The 24690-nt window shown below is 38.0% G+C and overlaps 1 protein-coding gene and 1 pseudogene across 2 annotated transcripts in view; one reads left to right on the top strand and one right to left on the bottom strand.

The window, feature by feature from the left end:
• The window catches only part of EEIG2 (EEIG family member 2), a gene marked incomplete at both ends in the record, with an annotated part of 101590 nt that overhangs the window by 41252 nt on the left and 35648 nt on the right, over nucleotides 1–24690 (top strand). The window contains one exon of the mRNA XM_080801676.1: nucleotides 16803–16923. Within this exon, the coding sequence (XP_080657802.1) occupies nucleotides 16803–16923 (121 nt within the window). The remainder of the gene's footprint in view (nucleotides 1–16802; nucleotides 16924–24690) is intronic.
• Nucleotides 4406–6686, bottom strand: LOC308340709 (annotated as a pseudogene). Its single transcript has 3 exons — nucleotides 6651–6686; nucleotides 4745–4938; nucleotides 4406–4615 (listed from the first exon to the last, which is right to left on the bottom strand). The product of its transcript is annotated as an uncharacterized misc_RNA (transcript).

The raw sequence follows: 24690 nt of genomic DNA, 5'->3' as shown, positions 1-24690 counted from the left end.
TGAGTATCTTTCCTTATACCTGTTGGTCATCTGTATGTCTTCTTTGGGAAAATGTCTACTCATTTCCTCTGCCCATTCTTCAATCAGATTTTTTTTTATTATTGAGTTGTAGGAGTTCTAATTTTGGATCTTAACCCCTTATCGAATATATGATTTGTAAATATTTTCTCCTATTCAGTTCAGTACACTGCCTCTTCATTTTGTTGATGGTTTCCTTTGCTCTGCAGAAGCTTCTTAGTTTGATGTAGTGCTATTTGTTTGTTTTTGTCACCTTTTCTTTAAGAGTCAAACCTGAAAAATCATTGTCAAGAACTATGTCAAGGAGCTTACTACCTGTGTTTTCTTCTGGGAGTTTTATGATTTCAGGTCTTATGTTCAAGTTTTTAATCCAGTTTGAGTTAATTTTTGTGTATGCTGTAAGATAGCGGTCTAATTTCATTCTTTCACATGTGGCTGTCCAGTGGTGAATTTCAGAGTGTAGTTTCGTTAGAGTCATAGGAGCAGAATCCAAGTTTCAGGAAGTCAGGGAGTGAGCAAGTGGTGAAGCAGCAGAAGTATTGAGTGTAACTGTGCTTTTGGGAACTTTGTTAATGAAAAGGAGAAAAGTGAATTAGTTAAAAGGGGGAAACAGGAAAAAACAATAGTTTTATGTATTTATTTTTAGAATGGAGACCTAAACATTCTAGGTTGGGGCAAAGAAACAGTGTAAGAGAAAATAGGGGTAGAAATATTTAAAACAAACCCATGATTGAACACCTTTCTGTTATATCAAAAAATAAATAAAAATATATTTTTTCCTCTCCTGAAACCTGTTTACTAGTTTCAGAAGAAATTCTCAGGCTTTCCCTGGTCAAATGCTATTCCCAAACATTGTGGCTTAGAAACTAGCTTACACCCAAGTCTTATTTTATCTTAATGAAATGAGGAAGTAACCATAGTATTGATTTTGGACCTAACATGTTTGCTTCATTTCATTTTAGTGAGTCATCATTAGCATAGCATTGGAATAAACTCATTTAGTGACATTTTCTATCTAGTTAAAATTCTATATATTTCCTTGTTTAAAGACTGTAGCCACATTTCAATAGCAATTTCTGGGAATTCTCTATTGCTGGTGTCTAAACATAAAGTTGTTAACATTTTTTTTTTAAGATTATTAACATTTTATCTTGTCTTGTTATCTTTTGAGGCCAGTTCAGGGTCCCATAGGCTCTTGTTTTTGTTTTGTGTTTTGTTTTACAAACACAAACACCCCTTGTTACACAGAGATGTACTGGCCTGGACACGAAGGTCTCCGCATGTTGGTCATTTCATATGGGTAAGGAATGACTTTCAGAAAGCTCAAATGACTGTCTTCCTTGGAGTGTCCTAGAAACATCACTATTTTCTCTGCGTCCAAGGCAGAGACAATTTTAGAAATAACAGTCCCAGGAACATAGAAAAGATTGTTCATAGTCCCTGCAAAAGAAAATAATTAGATCCAAAGTTTTGCTCACAGGCTAAATTAGTGAAGTACTTTTTATAAGCAACCGTAAATGTCCTTTACAATTTCTATTAATGGATTTCTATTCATGAAAAAATTAACTCAGTCATTAAGTTACTAATGCTAAGCATTTGTAATTATAGACAACTGAGCCCTATAAGCTCTCTCATTATACTTACACAGTGTAAGCCTTCATGAAACAACTAGGAATTCAGTAATACCTGTCATATTAGCTCTTGCCAGCTCCTCATTTGTGAAACTATGTATGAGTGCCAAGTAAACCAAAATGAATTTGAGAGTTATTTTTGCTAAGGTCATCCATACAAAACCAGCATCCAAAAAAAAAAAAAAAAAAAAGTTGAGAAGCTATTTAAATATTCACTGCAGTTTTTCTGACTCCCCTTCTCTGGTCCCCCTGGGATTTCCTTCCGTGTAAGGAATGGTATCAGACCTGTCAGGCAACGAAGTATGATGCATAATCACGGAGCTTACACTGACTGTGGTAACCGTCAGCAGGAGATACCACGGTGGGTTTCTGCCACTCAAGAAATCTCCCAGCCCACAGGCTCAGTATTGTCCTCCTCTGTTTTACCCTGGACCACATCCTTTTGCTGCCATCCAGATATCTCCCCTCTTACATCTCGTCGCCAGACCTCCCTTCAAAGTAGCACTCACCAGACTGTGTTGCCATGACTTATTTTAATTCACTTGTTTTGCATTAGTTTTTCCTCACTATTATATCATTAACATTATTTTTAAGAATTACCAAGACAGCCAGAGTAGAGCCTTCACAGCACAGTTTTCCTGCTGTTTTGTCACATTCCAGCTGTGTCACTGGCTCATTTCACTCCAGATCTTAAGAATATAAGCGTTCTACATTCTTCTCCTCCTTACTGTATCTCCAGATCAGTCCTAATGGGCATGCATGTTCTTCTGAATTCACTACTTAATATTACTGAAGCAAATAAACCTCCTCTAATACTCTAGAGTTTCCTTTCAATAATTATGCTTGTGAAAATAACCAAGGGGTAGTACTTCCGTAGCACACAGCAAAACTTCACTGAAGTCCCATCTTTCTTGCTCTCAATATCTTTTATTTGCAAGGCAGCTCCCGACACATATAAAATGTCTCAGGAATTTATCAAAACAAGAAAATAATTTTACCCAGGGACTCAGGAATTGTATCATAGAAAAAGCTTTTGAGTGAAGTCTGGATTCACAACATTTTGTTCTTTACACGGTGCTATATATATGTAAAGTCATAGTACTATAGATATAATATATATGATTTATATATGAATAATGTAAGTAATTATTTATATTTTATATATGACTTATCTATATAACATATATATAAATTAAATATCATTTGATTTTTGGGTACCTGGGTGGCTCAGTCGGTTAAGTTTCAGCTCTTGATCTCAACTCAGGTCTGTATCTCAGGATTATGAGTTCAAGCCCCACACTGTGCTCCACGCTGGGTGTGAAGCCTACTAAAAAAAAAAAAGAAGAAAGAAAAGAAAAGAAAAAAAAACTAGACTTGAGCCCAAGTCTTCTGAGCCTAAACTTTTTTCCCTTCCCCAGTAGACTGTGTAGATCGGGTTGGATGGGTAGGAAAAGAACAGAGCACATTTGGGAGGCACCCCAAAGGAGAAAACATCACGAAGGCAGGTGTGCAGTGCAGAGACATAAAGCCCAGGTAGGAAATAGTGGGTAATTCAGTTTAGTGAAGAGTCGGTGAAAGTAAATCATAGGGAATCAAATTTGGGAGGTTAAGGGCAGGCCGTGAGGGCTGAGGATGTAGTTGAAGAATTGGCCATTTAATCTACAGACAAAATGGAACCATGCCATTTCTTGATGTGGAAAGTGGCTAATTGAATATGTGATGGAAGATCCAAGCTGTCTACAGCTGTTATTTTTAGATGTTTTTAGACTATGCAGAAAGAACAAAAAGTCCTTTTGTTCAAAAGCAAAGCATTTTTGAAAGAATAGGTAACTCAGTAACTTGGTTTCTTGCCCTTTTTTTGATTCTTAAGGTCTAACTTTTAATTCATGTTTCTTATTCTTGCACAACATTCTTGTCTTATTTAGAAAGGATACCTGTGTAGTAACTTTTTGCTTTGCTTTGCCTTGTTGTTGTTTGGGTTTTTTTAGTCCTTGCGTGTCTGACAGAATATGCTTTTTTCCTTCAAATACAATGGGTAGTTTGGACTAGGCGTAGAATCCACAGTTCACATCTGCTTATTAGTTCTGTGAAGTTAATCCCTTTTCCCTTTAAGAGTTATAGAGAACATATTTTCATTCCTGTGTATATAACTTGATTTTTTTTTAAAGATTTTATTTATTTTTTTGACAGACAAAGATCACAAGTAGGCAGAAAGGCATGCAGAGAGAGAGAGAGAGAGAGAGGAGGAAGCAGGCTCTCCACTGAGCAGAGAGCCCGATGCGGGGCTCGATCCCAGGACCCTGGGATCATGACCTGAGCCGAAGGCAGAGGCTTAACCCACTGAGCCACCCAGGCGCCCTATAACTTGATTTTAAGTACATATATTCATGAAAGATTTCACCTTACTGAAATAGCGAAGCTTTGTGTAGTTTTCTTTTTTTTTCCTCAATTAAAGATTTGACTTATTTAAGCACCCGAAAACATTCTACAGTGGAACTGTTATTAGACACTGCTTCTACTGTGCTATGGCCCACACATACACAACCATGCTGTTTGCAGAGGACTTGAAATGCCACTGATAGTTTAAAAACTGTACACCTGGTGGAGAAGTGTGGAGGACAGTTTAATGCTTCATTTGGATCCAGAGGTGCATTAAATCAAACGACAGCTCCTATCAGCAAACACGTGTTTCATGATGATATCCAAGAAGAAATGGTTGGTAGTAGACAATTCAGAAACGCTTCCCTTAAAAAGTTTCAGATCATAACCCTTGCAGAAAACACTGATGCCCAACACACTGATTCTTGGTCCAGGAAACATGGGTCTTCCAGGTTCCACATGGCCAGGGTCCCCCTACAATCCCATTTGTGTGCTGTAACCGTGAGGCTCCTTTGGACCAGAGAGCAGGTGTGTTCTGTACACCATCATTCATCGTGGATGGCAGTGTGAAAAATGATCCAAATGACCATGACCAAGGCAAAAGATGTCATAAACCCTTCTTTTGTGAGCTCCCATGTGCCACCATATTCTTCCTCACCTATCTGTAGGTAGTTGCTGAATTAGAGGTACAGGACTCCTGCACTGATCAGCAGAATCCTGCTATTCCCAGGAAACCTCACAATGGTAACACTCCCCAAATGACACCAAGGGCCACAGGGATAATCTGTTGGAACTAGTAGATCGCATCTAAAAATTCATCCTTGTCCTCCCAGGCTGCATCGCTCTGCAGCATCTTGCTCCAGACAGAGATTTTGGGGGTCCTGTTGGCCAGCTGCTGCTGAGGTGGCTCCTTTTTTTTTTTTTTTTTAAGTTCTGTGTAATTTTCATTAGATTTTCTGAAACTATCCTGTGTATTCTTAAATTTGTAGTATAAGGTCTTTCCTTAGATTAGGAATGGGTTTTTCTCTGTTACTTTGTTTTTTTTATTGTTTCCTTCATCTCTACTGTCCTTTCTAGAAAGTAAGGAAGTAATGCTATATAGAATGTGTATATTTACAGCAAAATTAATTAATTTTCTTGGGTGATAAAATATTCTTGTTGGGGGCGTCTGGGTGGCTCAGTGGGTTAAGCCTCTGCCTTCGGCTCAGGTCATGATCTCAGGGTCCTGGGATTGAGGCCCACATTGGGCTCTCTGCTCATCAGGGAGCCTGCTTACCCCGCTCTCTCTGCCTGCCTCTCTGCCTCCTTGTGATCTCTCTCTCTCTCTGTCAAATAAATAAATAAAATCTTTAAAAAATATTCTTGTCAAAAATATTTATTTTGATGCTTGAGAATCATGAAATTTTAGCATCTAGTTTAACACTTGTTTCTAAATGAAGATGTTGAAGTGTTAGGTTAAATGACTAGTTACAACTCACTTATCTAGTTCATAATAGAAAACATCTTGATTTTCTGTCCTTTGCTCTTTCTGTATATCATCCTGCTTTTCTTTCACTGGCTGTTAAGCTGAGAAGTTATAAATAGAAAAACTGTATTAACTGACTGTGAACTGGGTGCTAGTCTTCCTTTTTTATATTATTCTAATGGTTTCTATTAAATGCTTAGAAATGTGACCAAAAAGTATATAGAAAAAATAATCTATGACTATATATATGGGAACTTAAATACATGTCTCTTTTGGCGAACATAAATTCATATTTTACTCATAAAAACAACTACTCAGTTATCATACTATAAATATTGGCATAATTTTGCATACTTTTTAAAATATGACTTTTTCTGTTAGGACATCTGCTAAATCACTGAATGACAATCTTTCTTGCATGTGACTACAAAGACTTTTAAAAATATATTCAGATTATGAACATTTAAGTATTCAAACATTTATTTGGGGACCTACTGTATGCCAAGTAGTAGTGTGTGTCTCTAAATGAAATGTCTCTAAATGAACCCAGGACAGTTCTAGGTTGGGGAGCCTGGATGGCTCAGTCAGTTGAGCATCTGACTCCTGGTTTTGACTCGGGTCATCATCTCAGGGTTGTGGGATCGAGCCCCACATCAGGCTCCATGCTCAGCAGGGAATCTGCTTGAGATTCTCTCTTTCCCTCACCTTCTCCTCCTCCTGCCCACCCAGTTCCTGCTCTCTCTCAAATAAAATCTTAAAAAAAAAAAAAAAAAGGAAAAGGAAAAATTCTGGGCAATGAACAGTCATCTGTGGACAAACTTGCCTGTATTAGAACATGTTTTCTCTTCCCTTCCTCATGATGAAAGAGGATCCCCTTCTTCTGTTGAGGACCAGTCCCCCCAGCTGTTGTTCGATTCACATCCCTTTTGACATTCTCAGAGATGGGTCCGCCCTGGTACCATTATTCATACCCCCTCAAATCTTTGACTTTTTCTTTTTAGTGGTTGTTTCCTGTCAGTGCTTAAACATGCTTAAGTCTCCTGCATGTTAGTTGAAATCTTCTTTCTACCCCATGTCCCTATCCGACTGCCACCTCGTTTTCTCCACTATACTACTACTATCTCTACTTCCTATACTGATCTGCCTTCCACCCTCACGTTTGCATTGAAACTACACTTGCTGGTGTTCTCCATGTTCTCAGTGACTTCATTTTTGCTGCTTTTTCATCATTATCTTACCTGCCCTCTCTGAAACAGTTGATATTGGCAACTGTTTCTTGGGCAACGCCTTCTTAAAAATCCTTTCCTTGGTTTCAGTGACAACAGGATCTCCTTTGCTTCTCCCTTTACCCTTCGGTCTCCTTTGCCTGCCCCTTTCTCCTCCCATACCTTACATATCAGTGTTCCCTAGAGTTCCAGACTCCTCCCTCTTACCTTCCTACTCTACCCACTCTCCCTGAATGGCCTTATCCATACTCATGATCTCAATAACCATTAACATGCCGAGGACTTAACATTTGTACTTTCAGCTGTGTGCTCTTTTTAAATTCTAGGTCTATATATCTGTCTACCTACTGGACATTTCTGAATGTGGGACTCTCAGGCTCCTCAACCTCAAAATGTCCAAACTCTGGATCATTATTTCCTTCACTAACACTACCAGCAGAATGAATGAATGAATGAATGAATGAATGAAAGAAATCCCCTGTGTTCATTTTTTTCTGCTGAATGATAGTACTGTCCACCCAGTTACACAAGTCAAAAATGCCTCTAGAGTGCAAGAGATTCATGTGTGCTTAGTGTTGTAACTAAAAGTCACAGTTTTACAGATGTAATTTATCGTTGGAGTCTTAAAATATGTTTTTTTTTTTTTTGCTTCAGTTCCCAAAGGTTCATTTTCTCATGAATCTATATCACTTAGAAAATAGAAACCTCCTTTGATTGTTGAAGAAAATTCCCTACTTATAAATTTAATCATTATTTCTCTCTGGTGGACAAATGTAGGTAGACTTACAACTACTTATATTCTTAATAATAGCAACTTCTAACATTTATTATTGAGATCCACTGTAAGCCAGACACTTTTCCAAATGCTGTGTGTAATAATTCACTTAGTTTCCAAAAACTGCCTTGACGTGGAGGTACTATTACCACCCCTGTTTCGTGGAGGAGGGGACAGAAGTGCAGAGAGGTTAGGGAATGTGCCCAGTATGACAGCTGACAAGTAGCAGAGGCACGATTTGAACCCAAGCAGACTGGCTCTGGATATAAGCCCTAACCTCCATGCAATAATATTGTCTGGCAAAACAGCTTGCACTCCTTACAGCAGTTTTTGATCCCTGTTTCTAAAAAGTTTAAAATACTTGAAATTACCAAGGCATGGGATAATTTTAAATATATGTGTAGAGTATACATATGCAAGTTATTCTTAGAATATTAAAAATGCAGTTTGTTGGTATAGTAACTAAGTTATAAAAAAAGGATCCATAATTTTCACTTTATATTAATTTTTTAAAGACTTTTTAGACTTTTTTTTAATCTTGGAGGATAAACAGTGGTCATAGCAACATTTATCTTCTTTTAAGTCCTTTGCTTATGTATTTTACAATCAGCAACTTTATCGTTTATCTTAGAAATACTCGACTTTCCACAGTATCAACACAAATCCTATTCTTCTGCTTTGTTTCTTGAAAGTGGTTAAGCAACCATATAAAACTCATAGGAAATTAATGACTCATATAACGGAAAACATTACTAAATGTGACTTTTGTCTCAGTTGCCAAGTAGTCTGAGTTTGTTTCCATGGTAACCCATCAGTATAACAAACTGTCACGAACTAGCTTTGCCACTTTTTTTGTTTGTTTTTGTAGTTTGGACAGCTTTCTGGCAGCTGTGTGTATGTGCATGTATATTTGCGTGCATGTGTACACATTAAATATTATCACAAAAAAATCTGAGTAATTGCCTTGGGCATACAAAACTTTCTTTTTTAGAGAAATTGTTTAATATTCCAGGGCTATTACTCTCATGACATAAAATAAAAAAGATCCCCTAAATTATCATCTTTTTCTACTTGAATTCCTTTTAAGAAAGGACAGCTATTTTTAAGCTTGTAATTTTTTAAAAGTTGTTTCAAATATTGGTTCATTTGAGGGGTGCCTGGGTGGCTCAGTGGGTTAAAGCCTCTGCTTTCGGCTCAGGTGATGGTCCCAGGGTCCTGGGATTGAGCCCTGCATCGGGCTCTCTGCTCAGCAGGAGCCTGCTTCCCTCTCTCTCTTCCTGCCTCTCTGCCTACTTGTGATCTCTGTCTGTCAAATAAATAAAATCTTTAAAAAATATATATTGGTTCATTTGAAATATATGTAATCATAGAAGCATCTGCCAGAGACAAGGCAGAGAAAAAAGGAAAGTAGGACTGCATCCTGGGAGATGAGGACTGAATGGAATGAGGGAGGAAGCCAATTCGGCCAGTTCTTGGCAGCCCCTCCCCTGAGTGGCAGTACCCAAGGATACAGAATGGCAGACACTGAGGCATTCAAGGGAACCAAGGCAGACATGACACCAGGCTTTCACCTGAACCTGAGTTGGGGAATGATTCTTAGAGCAGGTCATTTAATTCTTAAGTAAGAATTAAATGTGTAAATGTAGAAAGTTGGAAGGGAGAGTAGATGGCATGCAGAGGAGAGAAAACCTCATGAACATACAAATGGATATACAAATGAGAAATACTGTGGAGTACATGGGGAATGACAAGCAGTATGAGACATACAGGGTCAAGAGACTAAAGATAAGCAAAACCTAATCATGGCAATGTTAAGTATGTTGGAGCTAATCCTCCAAGATATGGGGAAGTGGTGAATGATTTTATTATTTTTTAAAAAAAATTTATTTACTTATTTTAGAGAGAGAGTGAGGGGGAGAGTCAGAGGGAGAGAGACTCTCAGGCAGACTCTGCACTGAGCACAGAGTTGGACGCAGGGCTCAGTCCCACAATCCTGAGATCAGGACCTGAACTGAAATCAAGAGTCAGACACTTAACTGACTGAGCCACTCAGACTCCCCTTCAGTGAAGAAGGATTTTAAACAGAGGAATGACATTATGAAATTTGTTTCTTCGAAGGAGCTCTCTGTTAGCAATGAGAAAGGTTGATTTGAGTGAGGACCATTTAGGAGGCTGTTGCTATATTTCAAGGAAGAGCTATTGAAGGACTAAATGAGGGTAGCAGTGCTAGACACAGAAAAGGGGTTGTCTTAGGAATAATTGTGAAATAACATAGGCAGGAGTTGGTAGTTGGGACTGTTTATTTGTGACTGATGCATGGTATTTATTTATTCAGTCAACAACTATTTATCTAGTGTTTACTGTGGTTGGCAGTATATTGTCCAGAGTGTTTTGCTTGGCTGTTATTTTTGCCTTCGCCATTTCTGAGTTTGTCCTCCAGTAAGGATTCTTTGTTGTGTGACATCATGAGTTAATTAATGATCATGTACATTTTTCATAGCCTTAGTTCACCCCAACCTGATCTCTTGGCTCATTACTTTCTTACTTTCATGTAAGAACCTGCTCCTGAGTCTTAGCATATATGTCAGTCTGCTACTTGGGAGACAGTATTCATGTGTCTGGATAGTGTCTTAATTCCTAGCAAGTGGATCTGAGCTATTTGTGGCTTCATTGGGTGGGGCTATACAGGTCATGAAAAATATGTACAGTATATACAAAAATGTACACAAAACATTTCATCCATAATATTTTATTTTTTAGCTTTATTGAAGTCTAATTAACTAATTATATATGCTTAAGGTGTACAACTTGATGGGCCACCTGGGTGGCTCAGTCAGTTGGGCATCCAGCTCTTGATTTCAGCTCAGGTCATGATCTTAGGGTCCTGGGATCAAGCCCCGTGTTGGGCTCTGCACTCAGTGGGGAGCCTGCTTGGGATTCGCCCTCTCTCCATCTGCCCCTCCCCCAATCATGTGTGCACTCTCACTCTCTTGCATTCTTTCTCTTAAATAAATAAATAAATAAATGTATTGTTTTTAATAAAATAAATATTTATTGTTTTTATATTTATAAATATTTATATTTATTTGTATTTATATAAATATGTATATTTATATAAATAAATATCTATATTTATAAATAAATATTTATAAATATTTATAATAAAAATAATTAAAATTTATTGTTTTATAATTTCTTAAAGGAATATTTTAGAACAGGTAACTTGAGATGTTTAGATTTATGTATACATTCTAAAATGATGACCACAATCAAGCTAACTAACACATCCATCACCTCACATAGTTACCTGTTTTTTCTGGTGAGAACACTTAAGATCTGCTCTTTTAGCAAATTAGCAGTATGCAATACAGCATTGCTAACTACGGTCACCATGCGGTATTTTAGATCTCTAGAACTTACTCATCTTGCCTAACTGAATTCTGTACCCTTTGGCCAAGATCTTCCCTATTTCTCCACTTTCTAACTCCTGGCTACCACCATCCTAGTCATTGAGTTCCACTATTTTAGATTCCACATATAAGTGAAGTCAGGCAATATTTGTCTTTCTGTGTTTGACTTCTTCACTTAGCATAATGTCCTCCACCCTTACCCATGTTACCACATTTACTTCTTTTTTGTGGCCGAATAACATTCCTGTGTGTGTGTGTGTGTGTGCACGCGTGCGCGTGTGTGTGTGGCATACCTTCTTTACTCATCCCTTGACAGACACTTAGGTTGTGTCCATATCTCAGCTATTATGAACAATGTTGCAGTGAACATGGGAGCACAAATATCTCTTCAAGATGTCAGTTTCATTTCCTTTGATATGTATCCAGAAACAGGATTGCTGGATCATAAGGTAATTCTATTTTTAATTTTTAAGGAACTGCCATACTGTTTTTCATAATGGCCATAAACAATTTACATTTCCATCAGCCATGTAGGAGAGTTCTTTTTTCCCCCGACATTCTTTTTTTTTTTTTTTTTTTTTTTTAAGATTTTATTTATTTTTGAGAGAGAGGCAGAGCAATGGGGGAGAGGGGCTGAGGGAGAAGCAGACAACCCACTGAGCAGGGAGCCCGACACAGGGCTTGATCTCAGGACCCTGAGATCATGACCTGAGACGAAGGTGCCACTCAACCAACTGAGCCAGCCACGTGCCCTTTTTTCCACATTCTAACCACACTTATTTTTTGTCTTTTTGATAAAAGCCACTCTAATAGATGTGAGGTCATATCTCATTCTGGTTTTGATTTGCATTTCCCTATTGATTAGTGATTACTATCATATATCTTTTGGGCTTGTATCTTCAGTTGAGAAATGTCTATTCAGGTCTTTTGCCCATTTTTAAAATTGTGTTGTATGGAGGTTTTTTGGTTTGTTTTTGCCATTGAGCTGTTTTTATGTATTTGAAACATTAACCTCTCGTCAGATATCCAGTTGGAAAATATTTTCTCCCATTCCATAAGTTGCCTTTTCATTCTGTTGATCATTTCCTTTGCTCTGCAGACTTTTCAGTTTGATGCAGTCCCATTTACCTAGTTTTGCTTTTGTTGCCTGTGCTTTTTGGTGTTATACCCAAAAAATCATTGCCCCGACCAATGTCAAGAAGCTTTTTCTCTATTTTTTCCTAATAGTTTTACTGTTTTAGGTCTTATGTTTAAGTTTTTAAATCCATTTTGTATTGATTTCTGTATGTATGAGAGTCCAATTTCATTCTTCTACTGTGAATAACCAGTCTTTCCCGCACCACTGTCTTTTTTCCATTATGTTTTCTTGGCAGTGTTGTCGAAGATCAGTTGAGTGTGAGTGAGTGGAATTTTTCTGGGCTCTCTATTCTGTTCCACTGGTCTGTATTTCTGGGGTTCCCCCCCCAATACCATATTTTTTTAATTGCTGTGACTTTGTAATACATTTTGAAATTAGAAAGTGTGATGCCTCCAGCCTTGTTCTTCCTCAAGACTGAGTTGGGGCCTTTTGTGGTTACACAGGAATTTTGGGATTATTTTTTTCTAGTTCTATAAAGAATCCCATTGGGATTTTGATACAGATTTCGCTGAATCTGTATGTCACTTTGGGTAGTATGGACCATTCAACAGTTAATTCTTCCAGTCCTAGGCTGTCTTCCCATTTATTTATATATTCATTACTTTCTTTCATCAATGTTATATAATTTTCAGTGTACAAGTCTTTCACCTCTTTGGTTAAATTTATTTCTAGGTATTCTTTTTGTTGCTGTTGTGAATGGGATTGTTTCCTTAATTTCTTTTCAGGTAGTTCATTGTTTATGTATAGAAACACCACAGATTTTTTTCTTTTTATTTTGATTTTGGGAGGGGTCTTTAGTGTTCTCTATATATACAATCATATTGTCTGCAAATAGAGCTGATGTTACTTCTTTCTGATTTGTTTGCTTTTATTTCTTTTCTTGACTAATTGCTCTAGCTAGGATTTCTAATACTATATCGAATAGAAATGGTGAGAGAGGGCATCCTTGTTTTGCACTAGATCTTAGATGAGGAGCTTTCAGGCTTTCCTTACTGATTATGATGTTAGCTGTGGGCTTTTCATATATAGTCTTTACTGTATTGAGGTTAGTTGCTCTTATACCAGTTTTGTTGGAAGTCTTTATCATGAGTGGATGCTGCAGAAAAAGCGTGCTAAATTTCATCTACTCAGGTGATCATGTGGTTTTCTTTTTTTAATATTTTATTTATTTGACAGAGAGAAAGAGAAGCAGGGGGAGCATTGGGCAGAGGGAAAAGCAGACTCCTCTATTTTTTGGAAGAGCTTAAGAAGGATTGGTGAAAATTGTCCTGTGAGTGTTTGGTAACATTCACCCAAGAACTACCTGGTCCTGGGCTTTTTGTGGTGGTGGTCGTTCAGAAGTTTTTGATTATAGGGGCACCTGGGTGGCTCAGTGGGTTAAAGCCTCTGCCTTCGGCTCAGGTCATGATCCCAGGGTCCTGGGATCGAGCCCCGCGTGGGGCTCTCTGCTCAGCAGGGAGCCTGCTTCCTCCTCTCTCTCTGCCTGCCTCTCTGCCTACTTGTGATCTCTGTCTGTCAAATAAATAAATAAAATCTTTAAAAAAAAAAAGAAGTTTTTGATTATTGATTCAGTCTCCTTATTTGTTTGATCTGTTCAAGGTTTCTGTTTCTTCTTGGTTCAGTTTAGTAAGTTGTATGTTTCTAGGAATTTGTTGATTTCTTCTAGATTTTCTAGTTTGTTAGCATATAACTGTTAATAATAGTCCCTCTGGTTTTTTTTTTAATTTCGGAAGCATCTGTTTTAATGTCTCTTTTTTCATTCCTGATTGTCTTCTCTCTTTTTTCCTTAGGCTAGCTATGAGTTCCTTGATTTATTTATTTATTTATTTTTCAGAAAGTCAACGCTTGGGGCACCTGGGTGGCTCAGTTGGTTAAGCAACTGCCTTCAGCATAGGTCATGGTCCTAGGGTCCTGGGATCAAGCTCCCTGCTCAGTAGGAAGCCTGCTTCACCCTCTCTCACTCCCCTTGCTTGTGTTCCCTCTCTTGTTGTCTCTTTCTCTCTCTGTCAAATAAATAAAAAAAATCTTTAAAAAAAAAAAGTCAACTCATATTTTTGTTTCTATTTTTTAGTTTGACTTATGTCTGCGATAATCTTTATTATTTTCTTCCTTCTGTCTTTGGGCTTAGCTTTTTCTTTTTCTAGCTTTGAGGTATAAAGTAACATTGCTTATTGAAGTTCTTTCTTTTTCTAAAATTTTATGCTTGAGAGAGGGATAACTTGTAAGAGCACAAGTTGCGGGGTAGGGAAACAGAGGGAGAGGTAGAAACAGACTCCTTTCTGAGCAGGGAGCCCAATGGGGTTCAATCCCAGGACCCTAAGATCATGACCTTAAGCAGGCTACCTGCTGAGCAAGCAAGGAGCCCAATGTAGGGCTTGATCCTAGGACCCTGGTATCGTGACCTGGGCCGAAGGCAGATGCTTAACCGACAGAGCCACCCAGGTGCACTGATCCTGTGATCGTGTGGTTTTTCATCTTTCTTTTACTCTGGTTTATCACACTGATTTGCATAGGATGATTCTTGTAATGTGTTATGAAATTCAGTTTACCCGTATTTTATTAAAAGTTTTGCATCTGTGTTCATCAGGGATATTGGCCTTTAATTTTCTTTTTTTGTGATATTTTTGGCTTTGGATCAGAGTTATGCTGGCCTCATAAAATAAATTTCAAAATACTTTCTTCTGTCTTTTGGAAGAGTTTAAGAAGGACCTTTTATACTGCATAATAGCAATTTATACACCATTATTACAATATTGCATTATTCTGTATTTGTTTAAATACTTACCTTTACCAGAGATATTTCTATTTCCATATGCTTTCATTATGGGAACATAGGGTTATGGAAGTGTATTTTTTTCCTTTAAGATTTAATGTCATATCTTTTTTTTTTTTTTAAAGATTTTATTTATTTATTTGACAGACAGAGATTACAAGCAGAGAGAGAGGAAGGGAAGCAGGCTCCCTGCTGAGCAGAGAGCCCGACTCGGGGCTCGATCCCAGGACCCTGGGATCATGACCCGAGCCGAAGGCAGAGGCTTTAACCCACTGAGCCACCCAGGCGCCCCTTAATGTCACATTTTTTATGAAAACATATTTTTCATCTCTGTTCTACGCTATAATTTCAGTTATCTGCTCACATTTATGATGCTGTGCTAAGTTTTTAATCTCTTCCCAAGCCCACCAGACTTAATGTTGCCTTCCTCTAGTCTCTAGCCAAACTACATTAGTATTTCTGTAAATATTCCTTTCCTGTTTGTTTTAAAGATTTTTATTTATTTTAGAGAGAGACACAGAATGTACACAAGTTGGGGGGGGGTGTGCAAAGAGGGAAAGGGAGAGAAGCAGACTCCCTGCTAAGCATGGAGCCCAATTCAGGGCTCCATCTCATGACCTTGAGATCATGACCCAAGTTGAAACCAAGAATCAGATGGTTAACCAACTGAGCCACCCAGATGCCCCAATCACTAAAGGTTCCTAATGAAAAAAAAAAAAATGTCTAAAGTTATCTACATGGAAATCTATAATAAAATACATGCCCTCCTCTCCTCTTTGTGTGTCTATTTATATGTGTATAAATAAACATGCATGCACATACCACATATAAAAACATAGTTGATTATGGTTTTTAAATGATTTTTCGCTTTGTAATTCCTGTTCTTGGATTTCTGTATGTTCATCGACAAATCCACTAAGCCAGACTTATTGGTCCCAGTACACAATCATTTTATTCACTGAGGCAGCTACCAGTTGCCTATCACATTCACCACATCAGTTATTCCTAACTGTCCTCAGCCTTTATCTAAGTTTTCAACTCACTCATCATCTCCTGTCATTCTATAGAAATAACCTCACCTTTTCCTTTCCTAAGAAAATAAAAAATTATTCAACCTGGGATCTCTTGCCTTTCCCTTTTGGTTTCTCCAGTTTTTTTCTTTATTTTCACCCTTTGCCTTTCTTTTCTAACTGTGTTGGAGGAATAATTGTCCTTCCGTTTGACGGCCAAGCCCTCTACACTTGTACACAAAACAGTAGTGGGAACAGCAGGTACAAAAGCCTGGAAACTTGAAAGAGCAGAGTTTGTGGGGAAAATACAAACTTTCCTTTGTGGACAAGTAGGCTTTTGAGTTAAATGGGCCTGGTTTGAATGCTAGTGCTGGGACTTACTGCCTAAAGGACCTTGAGTTAACTTTTCTCCTTGGGCTTCATCTTCCTTATCTATAAAGTGGATGCCAGCTACCTCCTAGGGTTGCTGTGAGATTAAATACCATGGGGTAAGCTGACAGCAAGTGGTAGCTGCTGTAGCTGTTATGCCTGGAACAGGAGTAAAACTATAGCAGTAGTTCATTTCAGAATAAGTATTTGTTTACATTTCTGTCTCTGATACTAACTGTAAACTACAAGCCCTACAAGGTTAGGAACACTATCGTTCTCGCCTTCATATCTCAGACACCTAGCACATAACCAGCACACCAAAATGCATATGTATTATGTGCTAAATGAATGAGTAGTGAAACTTCAATTTATATTGATGTAAATTGATAAGTAATTGCACTTTTTTTAAAAAATTAAGTTTTTGTGGATAATTAAAACCTTCTAGAGATTTTCAGATCACATTGTTAGAAGTTTGTTTTCTTCATGTTTCCAAATACTGGCTTTTAATCTGTCACTTTTCATTCTAGACTTGAGTGAAAGAGTGTGTGTGCTTTTTTTAACCTGTCATGAAGAGTAATTAATTGTTTCTCTCCCCTCTCCCCATTCAGGGAAGTGGTACAAGCAAACTGTGTTCACTGGAGGAAGAAGTTCTCGTTTATGTGCAAAATGAGTGCAAGTGCCGCGACCGGCATCCTGGATCCTTGTATCTACAGAGTATCTGTGAGGAAGGTATAAAAATAGCCAATTACGTCTCCCCTTTCAGAAACCATAATTAGTTCCATAGTCACTGACTCCCTTTATTTAGCTCTACTGCATCGTTAGAACTGTTACATGTAATTCCACTTCACACTTGCAGCACTAATATAAATTACTGTGACAAATAGGATTTAAGAAAACTTGGAGTCATAAAAGTATTACTCAAGAAACTTACCTCACTATCAATACACAGTGAAGTATTGACCTATTTGTATTATTTTGGGGGGGGGGGTTCTTTCTATCTTTATCCTGCCATTCATTAAATTTCTCATTGTTAGACATTATTCGAGGAACTTTACATATATTATGTCTAAAAACAACCATGAAAATGGGTGTTATTTTTTGTAATTTCGGGAAAACTGAAGTTCAGAAAGGTTATCACTTGCCCAAATTCACATAGCTAGGAAATGGCAAAATGGGGACTCAAACAAAAATCTTTCTAATTCCAAGGCCCTGTTTTGTTTTTTATATCATTTCCTTTCCACGTTAGGTTGAGGCATGTCCCTAGTAACCTACAAAGATGGTAATCTCAGGTGGATCAACTTAATATATATAGAAATATGTGATCCTACTTTTCTGGGGGTGAAAAAGAGGGAATCTATTTGTAACCACTACAGGTGAATGAAACTATTGGCTTTAAAATGTAACCTTTATGTTACATCATATACATATTTTTAGAAGATTTTATTTATTTATTTAAGAGAGAGAACACAAACATCGAAGGCAGCGGGCAGAGGTAAAGGGAGAAGCAGACTCCCCACTGAGCAGGGAGCCCGATGATGTGGGGCTCAATCTCAGGACCCCAGGATCATGACCTAAGGCAAAGGCAGACACTTAACTGACTAAACAACCCAGGTGCCCCTACATCTAGATATATACATTTTTTAAATTACCAATATAATACATATACATGTTCAAAAATAAAGGGAAGAACTTAGAATGAAAAGCAGAAGTCCCTTCCCTTGTTTTTTTCCTTTCCAGTCTTATGTCCTTCTTTATCAGATAAAAAGTTGTATTTTTAATTTACTTTATTTTTAATTTTTGTATTAAATGTATTTTATTTTTGTATTTGTATTTTTGTATTTGTATTTTTGTATTAATGTATTTTTAATTTTCTCTACTTTTTGAGTGAATTGATAGCACTGTGTTGTGTGTGGCTGTATTTTGTTATATTGCTTAATCTACTCAGTTAAGATGTAAATATATATATACATTTTATAGGTTTTAAGCCTTTAATGAAAATAGACCTGTAAAACAGTCTAAATTGGAGCAGCAATAACTGCATCAAGGGGACCCCTGGGTGGCTCATTCGGTTAAACATCTGCCTTTGGCTCAGGTCATGGTCCTAGAGTGAAGTCTCACATGGGGCTCCTTGCTCAGTGGGGAGTCTGCTTCTCCCTCTAACTGCCACTGCCCCTGCTTGTGCTCTCTCTCTCTGACAAATAAATCTTAAAAATCTTTTAAAAAATAATAATAATAATTGCATCAAGGATTCCCTAAGGGAAGGATAATGCAGTGAGTGTGTATGTCATCATAGTGACCTAGGTTTGAGTCCCAGATATGCTGCTTATTAACTGAGAGTCCTTAGGCAATTCTCTGACTTCCTCAAAATCAGTTTCTTCATCTAACCTAAGAGTATAATAATTGCTTTCTCTAAAAGTTATGAGGATTAACTGAGATAGAAGTAAAGCATCCTACCTTCTCTTTCTGCATTAATTGCTGCGGCAACTCTTATATTGAAAACTTTACTAAATGGAGTTCTCATAATTTTTGAAAGATGACCAGTCTTTTGAATTTTAATAAAAAGAAAGCATATAACCAGTTTAGAGTAAAGTGTAACTGCTAATTAAAGACACTCAGTCTATTATAAGAAAACAGCTAATTATTTTGTAATTTAAGGTAGGTGAAACAATCCAGGTCCTCAGATTGTGATGGTTTGGTGTATTAGTTAGGGCACATACAATAAGCTGCTGAAGTAGATACCCGAATATACAATGATGTAAACAGGACAGAAGTTTATGTCTTTCTTGGGTAATAGCCAAGGAGTCCCGGGCTGGTAGAGCAGTTCTGCCATCTTCACCATATGGTGCCCATCTTTAGATCCAAGGGAATTACTCCAGTCTTGCTATCTTTCAACCAATGAGAAAATAGAAAAGGCCACATGACAACAAAAGTAAGAACGCGTAAAGAAAAATTAGTAAACTCATCTATATGAACATTTTATGCATTGCAAGAAAAAGTACCTTAAGCAAAGCTATAAATTAAGGGAAAACATCTGCAAACCATGTCAGAGGACTAATTTCCTTGGGAGGGAAAGAGCTCCTTCAAATAAGTCAAGAAGAAAAGATCAATAACTCTTTAGAAAAATAGGCAAGGATGAAATATAGATTTCATAAAGTGGAAAATATAAATAGCTTTCAAACCTACAAAAAATTACTCAGTCTCAGTCATGTATGTTAAAACTACAAATAAGGCGCCATTTTTCACCTATAAATTTAACAAAGATCAAAAAGTTTGATAAGGCACTCTATTGCCTTATGTGCAGTCCATCACCTATCAACAAATATGTGAGCTCCTGAAAGTGCCAGATACTATTCTAGGCACTGAAAGGACAGTGGTGAACTGGAATGAGTTTCTGCCCTCAAGGACTCTGTTGTCTGGTTGGAGCTGGGGAAAAGAGTGATAGGAAAGACAGAGAGTAAGCATGTAACCAAATAAAATTGTTTTCAGATGGTATTAAGTGTTGTATGTAAAATACAATGAGATAATAGAGAATAACTCAGGGAGAGGAAATCATTTTAGAAAATTAGGGGAGACTTCTCTGAAAGGTAAGACTTGAAGAGGAGGCACCCATGTAAAGATCTAGGGAAAGACCATTCTTAAAGGAGTAGGACCTTGTATTAACTAATACAGTCAAGGTTCTCCAGAGAAACAGAATCAATAGAGTGGGGAGGTAGCTATATAGATATAGATTTATTATAAGGAATTGGCGTACACAGGCCAAGAACTCCCACGATCTGCCATCTGCAATCTGGAGATGGCTGGTGGTGTAATTCCAGTCTGAGTCCAAGGGCTGAGAACCAGGAAGCTAATGGTGTAACTTCAAGTCAAAGCCTGAGTTAATTTAATTAGGAGTGCTGATGGTGTAAGTCCTAGTCTTAAAGTGGAAGAAAACTGATGTGCCAATTCAAACAGTCAGGTAAAGAGAGAGAATTTAACCTTCCTCAGCCTGTTTCTTCTATTCAGACCCTCAGCAGATTGGATGATGCCCACCCACACTGAGGAAAGCAATCTGCTTTCCTCTTTCCTCAGTTGACTGATTAAAATGTTAATCTTATCCAGAAACACCCTTACAGACATAGCCAGAAATAGTGTTTAAGCATATATCTAGGCACCCCATGGCCCAGCAAGTTGGCACATGAAAGTAACTATCTCATACCTGAACGTAAAAAGGCCCTGTGTTAATTTTCTAAGCTGCTATATCAAAGTACGACAAACTGGGTAACTTAAAACAGCACAGAGGTATTGTCTTCTAGTTCTGGAGGTCAAAAGTGAAAATCAAGGTGTCAGCAGGGCCATGCTGTAAAGGCTCCAGAAACTGTTCCATCCCTTTCTCCTAACTTCTGGTAGTTCAGGCATTCCTTGGCTGCTAGATGCCTAGATGCTGCGCTCCAGTTACATGACTGCCTTCTCCTTTTGTGTCTTCACATCGCCTTCGCGTTGTGTGTGTCTGTGACTATGTTCAGATCTCCTTTTTTTTTTTTTTTTTTTAAATAAGGGCACCAGTCATGTTGGATTAAGACCATATTCTAACTGGATTACCTATGTATATCCAAATAAGATCACATCCAAGGTACTGAGGGTTAGGACTTCAACATATCTTGGTGGGGGAGGAGGGGGAGGAGAAATGCACAATGCAATCCATAACAGGCTCCAAGATTATAATAAACCTGGGGATTTATGTTTCTGAAATTAATGTACCAGCTTATTAAAGATCACCCGTCCCTCTGAAAACAACCAGAAAAGTTAGACACAATATTAAAAATGCTGCTTGAAGGCATCAGAAGCTGCCAAGAGGGAAAGGACTTAAGAAGCTTAGAATCATAGACAAGGGAAGGATAAAGAGATGAGCCTGACATTTGGTGTTGCTTTTTCCCCTCAAAGCATTTGCTAAGTTGAAAGCAATGGTTAAGAAGCTGAGCTGAAAGCAATGGCTTAGGAGAAGCTAGCTGAGATCCCAGCAATTTTACAAGACTAAAGGGACAAAAACTGGAGTCCACTACTCATCAGCAAGAAGGGCCTTTGTAAATACCCCAAACTTTTCATTGGGACTCCCTAAGAGTTTCAGCCTAGAAGGAGTGTAGTGGATGTAGGTCAGCCTATACAAAGATTGAAACTTAGCTTCTAATCAGCTTAATCCCTGCTTAGATGAAAGTGATCTGCCCCTTTCAGAACTTGCCAGAAGCAAATATGTATCTTCTCTGAAGGAAAATAACATTATTCTGAGCCTTAAATTACTTCAAGTTATCATGCACAAAAATGACCAAGCATCCAAAAGACATGACTGCAGGACCAAAAATCAAAAGGAAAATAGATAACGAAAACAGACTCATGGAAGATACAGGTTTTGGGAAGATCAGAGACAAACTTTTACAGTAACTATAATGAGTGAACGATATGGGGAATTTTATTGGAGAACTAGAAACTATAAAAAAAAAAGAAAATTGAATTTTAGAACCGAGAAATGAAATAACTAAAATTTAAAGTAAATAGACAAGGGGCACGCAGCTGGTTTGGTTGGTAGAGCATGGGACTCTTAGTCTTGGGGTTGTGAGTTTGAGCCCCTTGTTGGGTGTAGAGATTACTTTAAAAAAATTATTTTTAATAATAAATAAAGCTAAATAGATAAAAAATAATCTCAACAGATGGCTTTAACAGCAGGCTTACCAAAACTGAAGAGAGGTTTGGTAAACTTCAAAATAAGACAAAAGAAAATACCTAGACAAAATCACAGAAAGAGAGTAGAAAATACAAAAAAGAATGTAAGACATGAGAAATAGTATAAAGGTCTAACATATATGTAATTGGAGCCTTAGAGGGAGTGGAAAGAGACTGTGGCTGAGAATGTTCTAAAAAGAGGAAAAATATCAAGCCACTGATTGAAAAGTGTTATAAACCCCATTTAGGTTAAACAACAAATCTATCAATTTTTTTTAAAGATTTTATTTATTTACTTGACAGAGATCACAAGCAGGCAGAGAGGCAAGCAGAGAGAGAGGGGGAAGCAGGCTCCCTGGGAGCAAAGAGCCTGATGCGGGGCTCGATCCCAGGACCCTGGGATCATGACCTGAGCTGAAGGCAGAGGCTTTAACCCACTGAGCCACCCAGGCACCCCAAATCTGTCATGTTTAAATGATGGAAGACCAGTCTGGTTGGAAGATGGGAAAGGTGGAGAGGGAAAGTTCTTGGTGATGAGGATGGATGAGGATGATGAGGATGGATCATGTAGGGCCCTATAGGACATGGTAAGGAGTTTGGATTTTATTCTAATTACAGTTGGAATCCATTTGAGGATTTTACTAAGGAGAGATATGATCTTCAAAGATCAGTTTTGATGCTGTGTAGAGGATGCATTGCAGGTAGACCACATAGGTGGTGGGGATGGTTCAGGTGAGGAATGCTTATATTGCCATGGAGTTATAAGCAAAGAGACGGTATGATTTGGGATGTATTTCTGGAGGTAGACCCTCACTAATGGATTGGATGTGGTAAATGAGGGGAAAAAATTGAGGATAAATCTTAGACCTTTGCCTGAGCATATAAGAAGATAATTATACTATTTATTGAAATGACAAGAGCTCAGAGTGAAATAATTTTCGGGACTGTTAAGCAGAAATCAGCAGGCCTATTTTGGCCATGTTACGTTGGAAGTATCTATGAGATACCAAGTAGGAATGTCCAGTAGTCATTTAAAGGTACTGGTTTGGCACTCAGGGGAGAAGTCAGACTAGAGACAGAGACATGAAAGTTACCAGCATACAGTTTTGTTTTGTTTTTTCTTTTCAGCGTAACAGTATTCATTGTTTTTGCACCACAGCCAGTGCTCCATGCAATACGTGCCCTGCTTAATACCCACCACCTGGCTCCCCCAACCTCCCACCCCCCGCCCCTTCAAAACCCTCAGGTTGTTTTTCAGAGTCCATAGTCTCTCATGGTTCACCTCCCCTTCCAATTTCCCTCAGCTCCCTTCTCCTCTCCATCTCCCCATGTCCTCCATGTTATTTGTTATGCTCCACAAATAAGTGAAACCATATGATAATTGACACTCTCTGCTTGACTTACTTCACTCAGCATAATCTCTTCAGTCCTGTCCATGTTGCTACAAAAGTTGGGTATTTATCCTTTCTGATGGAGGCATAATACTCCATAGTGTATATGGACCACATCTTCCTTATCCATTTGTCCGTTGAAGGGCATCTTGGTTCTTTCCCCAGTTTGGCGACTGTGGCCATTGCTGCTATAAACACTGGGGTACAGATGGCCCTTCTTTTCACTACATCTGTATCTTTGGGGTAAATATCCAGTAGTGCAATTGCAGGGTCATAAGGAAGCTCTATTTTTAATTTCTTAAGGAATCTCCACACTGTTCTCCAAAGTGGCTGCACCAGCTTGCATTCCCACCAACAGGGTAAGAGGGTTCCCCTTTCTCCACATCCTCTCCAACACATGTTGTTTCCTGTCTTGCTAATTTTGGCCATTCTAACTGGTTTAAGGTGGTATCTCAATGTGGTTTTAATTTGAATCTCCCTGATGGCTAGTGATGATGAACATTTTTTCATGTGTCTGATAGCCATTTGTATGTCTTCATTGGAGAAGTGTCTGTTCATATCTTTTGCCCATTTTTTGATATGATGATCTGTTTTGTGTGTGTTGAGTTTCTGGAGCTCTTTATAGATCCTGGATATCAACCTTTTGTCTGTACTGTCATTTGCAAATACCTTCTCCCATTCTGTGGGTTGCCTCTTTGTTTTGTTGACTGTTTCCTTTGCTGTGCAGAAGCTTTTGATCTTGATGAAGTCCCAAAAGTTCATTTTCCCTTTTGTTTCCTTTGCCTTCAGAGACATATCTTGAAAGAAGTTGCTGTGGGTGATATCGAAGAGGTTACTGCCTATGTTCTCTTCTGGGATTCTGATGGATTCCTGTTTCACGTTGAGGTCTTTTATCCATTTCGAGTTTATCTTTGTGTATGGTGTAAGAGAATGGTCGAGTTTCATTCTTCTACATAGAGCTGTCCACTTTTCCCAGGCACCATTTTTTGAAGAGACTGTCTTTTTTCCACTGGATATTCTATCCTGCTTTGTCGAAGATTATTTGACCATAGAGTTGAGGGTCCATATCTGGGCTCTCTACTCTGTTCCACTGGTCTATGGGTCTGTTTTTATGCCAGTACCATGCTGTCTTGGTAATTACAGCTTTGTAGTAAAGCTTGAAATCAGGCAACGTGATGCCACCAGTTTTGTTTTTGTTTTTCATCATTTCCTTAGCAATTCGAGGTCTCTTCTGATTCCATACAAATTTTAGGATTATTTGCTCCAGCTCTTTGAAAAATACCAGTGGAATTTTGATCAGAATGGCATTAAAAGTATAGATTGCTCTAGGCAATATAGACATTTTGACAATGTTTATTCTTCCAATCCAAGAGCATGGAATGGTCTTCCATCTTTTTGTGTCTTCAGTTTC

Source organism: Martes martes, assembly GCF_963455335.1.
Source record: "Martes martes genome assembly, chromosome: 4".
Taxonomy (NCBI): Eukaryota; Metazoa; Chordata; class Mammalia; order Carnivora; family Mustelidae; genus Martes; species Martes martes.
The sequence above is the reverse complement of the archived record's forward strand: the minus strand, read 5'-3'. Positions and strand labels throughout refer to the sequence as shown.